General features: G+C 45.8%; 1 protein-coding gene across 1 annotated transcript in view; it reads right to left on the bottom strand.

The window, feature by feature from the left end:
• Window positions 1-913: 913 nt before the first annotated feature.
• The window catches only part of LOC125944267 (cyclin-dependent kinase inhibitor 1C-like), a 226,474-nt gene continuing 219,151 nt past the window's right edge, over window positions 914-8,236 (bottom strand). The window contains exons 2-3 of the mRNA XM_049664615.1: window positions 2,055-2,214; window positions 914-1,326 (exon numbers count right to left, since the gene is read on the bottom strand). Of these exons, the coding sequence (XP_049520572.1) occupies window positions 914-1,326; window positions 2,055-2,157 (516 nt within the window). The 5' untranslated portion in view covers window positions 2,158-2,214. The remainder of the gene's footprint in view (window positions 1,327-2,054; window positions 2,215-8,236) is intronic.

Here is an 8,236-nt window from a genome sequence, read left to right as displayed (position 1 = left end):
GAGAAAATTATCACGTCGTCCAGGTAACATAAACACGTCGACCATTTAAATCCTTGAAGCAGTGTGTCCATCATTCTCTCAAAGGTGGCTGGTGCGTTGCAGAGACCGAAAGGCATGACCTTAAATTGGTAAAGGCCGTGAGGGGTCACGATGGCGGTCTTCTCGCGATCCGGGTTGTCTATAGCGATTTGCCAGTAGCCAGATCGAAGGTCCAGAGATGAAAAGAAGGTGGCACCATGGAGGCAGTCGAGGGCGTCGTCAATACGTGGAAGAGGGTACACGTCCTTCTTGGTGATTTTGTTGATGGGCCGATAATCAATGCAGAAACGCCAGGAGCCGTCTTTCTTCTTTACTAATACGATTGCGCAGGCCAAAGGAATAGATGACCCAGGCAGCACAACAACACTGGGCCAAGCATGGTCCAATGCTCGCAGAAATTGGTACGAACTTTGGCCCAATCCTGGCATCATGGCAAAGTGCAACCCGATCCAAGGTTCACCCACTGTTCGAGCCAAGATTGGCCTTACAGTTTGCCATTGTACTATCCAATGTAGTCCGAGCATAGAGCCAGTGTTCAGCCATTTTGTATTTAAAGAATCCCGTGCTCAACCATTCTGTATCCAACGCGTTTCCAGCATATCCAGTGCTCAGCCATTTTCTATCCAACGCGTTTCCAGCATATCCAGTGCTCAGCCATTTTCTATCCAACGCGTTTCCAGCATATCCAGTGCTCAGCCATTTTCTATCCAGTGTGTTTCAAGCATAGCCTGTACTCAGCCATTTTGTTGTTTGTATGCTGGCTTACTGCCTATAAAATTAGTAGCTAAGAAAACGTGATGTAAAAAAGTGAAGGAAGGAAACACACAAAGCATAAACGAAAATATAATTTATTTGGCCTATTTTAGGCGATGCCTCAACCGATGCATAGAGGGGCAGGGGGAGCAGCAGGAGCAAGGGCAGTAGGAGGGGCAGGCGCAGGGGCAGGAGGAGCGGTAGGAGCAGGGGCAGGAGGAGCGGCAGGAGCAGGGGCAGGAGGAGCGGCAGGAGCAGGGGCTGCAGCAGGGGAAGGAGCATGGGCAGCCGGACAGGAGGGGCCAACGGTGGACTGGCCAGGGCCCTGAGGCCAAGGGTGGGGCAGGGAGAGGGCAGCAGTGGGCAGGCAATGATCCCTGCCTCGAAGGGAGGGATCATCGGGCTGCTCTGCTGCTAACGTTTCTGCAAAACGCCTCTTCCTGCCACCACCCCTGTCCACAGACCCTGGCAACCACCTCTTAATGAAGCCCTGAGCTTCTGTCAGGTCGGCCCCCCCTTTTGCACAGATGACATCTGCACACAAACATACAAAGACCACAATTAGTACATTCAACATGCACCCACAATAGAGCAGGCAAACACATTCAACAAAAGAAAACCTTAACATGAACTTGAGACTTAGTGAAATAAGTTGCCAAGTCTTTAGCACACAGTTCATCGGACAGAATTTGCAACCGCAGCCAACCATATTGAATTGAGGTTCACAGCATGCTCAGCAACGAAATGCAGAATACGCAAAGTAATGCTGTGGGGAATCAAATACTGCTATCGCCTTCTCCGCCATAAAAATTCTTGATCCATTTACAGGATCTTCATCCCTGTTGCCTTCGTTGACATTCCTGTTTTTGCACCCTAACATAGCGTTAACATCATCAGTGATGATCACACCATGTCTTTACCAACAGAGACATATTCATCAACTATCTCACCCGCTGATGCTAAACGTGTAAGCTGCCTGGTGTGATGCAATTCATCGGCATGCTCGTCAAGCAATTCACCTACACTGCCATTGGCGCAAGTGCAGAGCACACCTTCGCAACGCCTTCAAGGGCATTGGTGGCCGAGTATGTGGCTTTCATAGTAAAAAATGAAATCAGCCAACAGGGACACCTAAATTTCTTCGTTGTAGAAGTTAACAATTTATATGAAAGACAGGATTTTGGCAAGCCATTTCGCTGTAGAGGAGTTCAGCTGTATACACAATACTTGCAAATGCAAAAGGATGACTAAGGAGGCCTTACCTGTGACTATCCGGCATAACTTCAGATTTACGAAAGCCCTCTTCCCCTTCCTGCCATGAAGGCTGTAAAGCACTTGGACGGGGTGTGCCATTACAGCCTTCATGGCATTCGATGCCACCTCGCGCAGCGACTTCCCTCCTATTTGCAGGAGGTGCTTGCGCTGCAAAAGACAAAAATGTGGTAATGAGCATGGTACGTGACAACGTTTTCAAGTTGAAAAATCTACCCAATACTACTAGAATATAATTTATTGCCAAGAGAAGTGAATTTTTAGCCAAGTGCAAAGCAAGACTTTTTTTGCTGCAAGAGGTTTGTGACGCAATGCTCTTTATTTGTAAATGTGCTCCACAACACCTGGAACGGTGTTGTGGAAGAAACACAAACACGAAGTGCATCAGATCATGTCTGTTCTGTGCATTTCATGTTTGTGTTTCGTAGCCCTTAGCACTGTAACTGTGTTTCATAGTAACTACCTCTCCAAGCTTTCACCATCATTAAAATTAATGTAAGTGCACCAATTCTACTTGTATGCAAATTGCCAATGCATAATTAAGAGATGTGACATTAGACTGCAGAAAAGTCGGATCTACACACGTGTGGCACAAAACAGCTTAAAGGCATACCGACAGGATATTTTCAGACCTTTACATTTCGTGTTAAAGGGACTGACAACCAGTTTTTAAAGACCTAGTTTTGCGGTAACCAAAAGCTAGCCCTCAGCAGTGTTTATACCTGCAGCTTCGCAAACTGTGAAAGCAGCCCATCATTCTGCTTTCACAGGATGAGGGGAACTGCAGTTACCAGCTCACATTTTGGCCTTTTCAACCACTTTTGAAAATATCAAGTTGGTAAAATAAGATTCCATTGTCATACAGACCTTCTTACATTTGTACAGCGTTTTTCCCCTAAGTACACGCCTACATCATGGCTGCCTGGCGCCCGTTATCATTCTGTCGATAGACTTACCAAGCCATGCAACTCATCAAAAACAAAGGCTGTGCGCCACTTTCCTGCTCACTACAAATGAAGGCTTATCAGCATATTGTAAGTTAAAAAAATAACAGAAAAATGTGGACTGCATTTCAATAACAATACCATGAACCTCATACACTAATAGAAAGCCACATGATAGGCCTCTTATTCATGGTAAATAAAACTAGATTAAAATGAGGTAAATACAGTATATACAGAAGATCACTGCACCCCTTTTCCTGTACTGCGTCCCACTTGTTTGCACTGCTATTTATCATTCACGATGTATCTACAACTTGTCCAACAAAAATAATTTATGCACAAGTGCTCTGCATTGTGTCCTTCTACAGAGAGCTGCCAGTTTGAACTTTGTATCAGCAATGGATTTTTATTACCTTAACGACTGACTCCTCCTTCATGAATGTATCTTTACGGAGAGCTGTTGTAAATCGATGATTCAGCAAGTCACTATGCTAGCTCAGTGGCTATGGCGTTGCGGTGCTGAGCTCGAGGTCACAGATTTGATTCTGGCATTCATGGTCACATTTCGATGAGGCCTCATTGCAAGAACACTAGTGTATGCTTAGATTAAGATGCACGTTAAAGAAACTAAGGTCCAGTCGAAATATATCATTAGAACCTATACAGCAGGGAACAAATTATTTCCATGAACTCTTTTGTGTGTGCGATGCAAAGTTCCTTCACATAAAACCCACAGCATGTTTCATGAAACATGCACAGAACTTCCACATGTTACATAGCCTTATAATTTAAAATAAAAGGGCAGTACAAACCAAGGTGGCAGCCACAGCCTCATCCTGCACGGCTGCCTCTGCTGCCTCCAATTCTTCAATATTGTTGGCAGGTAGCCGAGGAAGAACTGGAGGCACCGTCGACAGGGCAGGCTGATACACTGCACGGGTCCTGTCGAGAGGCTCAATTTCATCCAGCCTCTCGGACACGACCCGTACCTCATGCCTCAGCTGCTGGAGCTCATGCAAGACGTCCCTGTTCTGCTGCCGCACCTCCCGCTGCACCCGCAGCACCCGCAGCAGCACCGCTGAAACACAAAAATATTTACTTCATAGCAGAAGCGGTACATTTAGGGCACATTTGATTCGTTGTTTCAGAGCACTCTGGTGAATGTAAAATATCAGGATTTGTACAGGTCTCGGTGGCAGAAATTCATAGGTATTCAAATGCTTTCAAGGCCGCGTCAAAGCTTTTTTCAGTGTGCAGAGCAGCATCCTGTGTATCATTTTCCTATTATAACACTTCCAAAACACTTTAAATAGCCTCATTGCACTATAAACACAAAAAGTTATACAGTAAACGCTTGTTAATTCGTACCTCATTTATTCGAACCTTTGGATAATTGAACTGACTGTCACGGTCCGGCCACGCAGTGTAGCCTAGTCTATGGGTAAACCAACTCAATACTGCGCATGCGCATCAGCTTCTCCATTAATTTGAACTGCGCGCTGCCACGCGGTGATAAAGAAAAAGGAACTCGCCACATATATTAATATGGCGAGAACCTCTATGACCTGCAATAAGTGGTTATTACGATAGTGCTGACCGAGAAAAAAAAATAAAAGAAAGAGAAAGAAAACGGAAAAAGTGCAGTCCCCTGGAGCGTTTTATCAGCGAAGGAAGTGCAGACATGGCCTTTGCAACGAGGATAGTGCGCGCTCCCAATCTTGGAGGCCATACAGCGGGCCACTGGAAGCCAAGCCAGCAGTCGTGCGAAATGGATCTGCCTGGGCACTCACCGTGGCTTAAGCTTTTTATACCATTGTTCTTAATGTGGAAAGTTTGCCGGGTCCACACTGATCCGCCATATAAAGCGGATCACAAAATCGATTTTAGATTGTACCCACACAAGAAATTCCAAATGTTTTGAAGGGTCTTGAAGACATGTTTCAATTTCAAGAAAGTGTGCGAACCCTGATTGGCGTAAATCTGCTTTAAAGATGTCATGAAAATAAGTAGGACTAGTAATGAAATTGCTTAGTTTATACTTTTCATGCTCATAGTAAAGTAGTTGCTGTTTTCCACAATTTATGTGGAAAATAGCCTGACAACAAGTTACATTATCGAAGTGTTTAGAAATAACCAGTTCTATGCGCTTGACCTACATTCAAAAATTCCATTCTTATAAACTGAAGGCTTGAAGGAATAAGATGTAGATGATATATCAAGAAATAGTAAAGCAACAATGCAGCGTACCGAGCCAGCTGATGAATTAAAACACAGGTAAACATACTAGCAAAATGCCTACACAAGACTAAGTGTGCGGCTGAATGCATCATAGGATTCTGTCCGAGCCAAACTGCTGCATGTTTACATGTGTCAGGTTTTCTTCATTTATGCTAAAATTCCTTGCTTGTTGCATATAGTAATGGCAGCTTAAGGGCTCTGAACCGCATTTTATCATAGTCAAGAAATGCATTTGAAGTTAAAGTGATTATTTCAGAAATACTTTCCCATAAAAAGTACAATGCATTCAACAGAAGCAGAGTTATTGGCAATCAAAGAGCGTCTTGATCCCGTTCACGAGGCTCCTGGTCCTTCTATGACTTGCACTGTGAAGGCTACGGCAGAGTGGGGCGGGCATACCCACAACGTTCGTCCTATAAAACATCACCGTGATGGGAAGCTTTAATTATATTTTGGATGTTCACATAGTCCGACTACTTCCGATTTTGTCACCTACAATGCACCAAGCTCCGAGGCTATTCTCAACTTATGGTGCAGTTCAGTGGGCCTCTTCGAATACCGCTCACGGCTTCCGGTCTGACTAGGCCCAACAAAATAGCACGTCACAGTCACGTGACCCAAGCACCGCAACCGGAAGTCTCTCTTGGCTGCCGTCTGCTATTTGCTACTCGTAGACAGCCCCCTACCCAGCGTTTTCATAAGCATGGCCTCAGAAATGGTGCAGTCTCAGAGGCCACGTCGCCAACACAACCATAAAGCTTGCACAGTGGAATCGTAGCCCGAGCGCATAGAACTTTATGTCGCGCTAGCTAGTGAGCCTGAGAAACTTAAGCGGAATTCCCACACAGACATAAGCAATATCGTGATCGTGCCACGTCAGTCTTCATGCAGAAAGCACCCGCCGACATCCTCAAAGCTCGCGAGACCATCTGCTAATTAAAGGCCCGACGCGTGTCAAGGAGAGAGCACGTGTACACGTCAAAAATCAAACGCTCGAACTTGGTAACAGAAGGGATCAGCATATATGCTAACAGCAATCCCCTAAGCTCCTATTGTATCCCACCCCAGCTACCGGCGTGTAATAGCCACATGCAATACAAGATTCTTCACACACTAATTTCATTTACCTGAAAAGAAAAATTTACTTGCTTACAGCAATGAGCATGACAGATTTCACGAAACACATTACGAAAAGCAAGCATGTGCGCCTGATTGCTGCGCTTCTCTTAAAAAACACGAAAACTAAAACTACAGCAATTAGACGGCTCGTGAAAAACTTGCATAATGGCACACAAAGCACTGATGTAACAGAAGCAATAACTCAATGCACAGTAGTTGCCGTCTGGACCGTGCAAAGTACGCAGACGCACACGTCATCTAACACCGCGCGCATCTTTTTTAAGACATCCGTCGTCTGCTAGCTACTTGCGCTTGCCCGATCAAACATCTGCTGACAGTTCCAACAGTTTGCGGACAATCCGGAACTTCCGGTCCGTGAAAAAATTTACACGGTTCTGACAACTCTGACTAGTGGGCGGAGCTTCGGAAGCTGTCCAAGCAAAATCGAATGCGGCACAGCAGTTCCAAGCAGTCTGGGACTGCCAGGGACTGATAATCGAAGAGGCCCAGTGTCCCATCCCTTTGCTGTGCTGGTCTGCTAGATGCAACTTTCTCACTTATTTATACGGCAATGGTACAATTTCTGACAGTTGAATGAAACGTCGCCTTTATGTTTACTTGTAATGAGCTCCGACCATAATGGTGACACACTTCAAAGGTGTTCAACTTCCAAAGCAGACTACGTGTTCCAGTCGGATATTGGCATTCGGGCAGGCTTGCTACGCACCTGGAGTCACGTTGCCAGGAAACCACTTGGAGCACCTCAGCGAGCTACAATGAGCTCAGCGAGTGGGCTTATCACGACGACTGCGGTATCAATGTTCATAACAGACACAGCTACACGCAAATGTATTCCTTTTGCTACCCTCCACGACAGGGCTGGAGCGCGTGCCTGCGCTCAATTCTGGCCGTGCTAAGTAATCCGGATAGGCTTTGAACTGCAACAACCTGACCAACAGATATACAGTAGAACCCCGCTGTTCCGTTTTTCACGGGACGTTGCGACGTAGCAGCGGGGTTACCAATGCATTGGGTTCTATGGGAGCTGTGCCGGGACCGGCCGAAAACGGCGTAACAGCCGGGAAAACGCAGCACCCGGGAACGTAACAGCGGGGTTCTACTGTAGTAGCCACATCCAAATTGCGCATTTATAAGCACTGTCTATAGTTCATTAAGAAGCGAAATCAATCTAGCCATCTAACCAGAAGCGGCCAGGAGTGAGAATGAGCTAGCAAGTGTACACGTACTTTTGAAAGTAGAGTGCTCACAATTAATCGAAATTAGCAAGACGCGACAGATACATCAATAAGCAGTGTGGCTAGACAATGGTCAACTTCTTCCAGAAATAATTGAATCAATCAAAATTCAAAATGAAGATTTTCCTTCACCACACCTTGGGCTTGGTGAAAAACACATTCTGCAATTAACATATACAGTATAGACCACTTATAACGTAACCGTTTATAGTGCAGGACAGGATATAGTACGGTCTTTTCAGACTCCTGTTAATTTTCCCATAGCACTCCATGTATACGCATATCGCTTACAGTGCAGCCGCACGAGACGAAATACCGGTTATAATGCGGCTTCCGCGGGAAAATCTCGCCGACAAGGGTCGCAGCGAGCACGCTTCTCAACAAGAAGCGTGCTCTCGGCTGGCGTGTGCATTATTCAATGCAATCAAACTCTCGTTAATTCGGACTTATTTGGTCACACATCAGTTAATTCGGACTACTTCCGGATGTCGAGGAGCACCGCAAAGTGCGACGTAGAAGAGCAAGAACGGCGCCAGCGTCCAACCGAAACGAAGCGGCGGAGTCGCATCGCCACAGCCATCAGTTGAAATCATACGTGAATGACAGCAACGCCGT

This window comes from Dermacentor silvarum, chromosome 3, assembly GCF_013339745.2.
Source record: "Dermacentor silvarum isolate Dsil-2018 chromosome 3, BIME_Dsil_1.4, whole genome shotgun sequence".
Taxonomy (NCBI): domain Eukaryota; kingdom Metazoa; phylum Arthropoda; class Arachnida; order Ixodida; family Ixodidae; genus Dermacentor; species Dermacentor silvarum.
The sequence above is the reverse complement of the archived record's forward strand: the minus strand, read 5'-3'. Positions and strand labels throughout refer to the sequence as shown.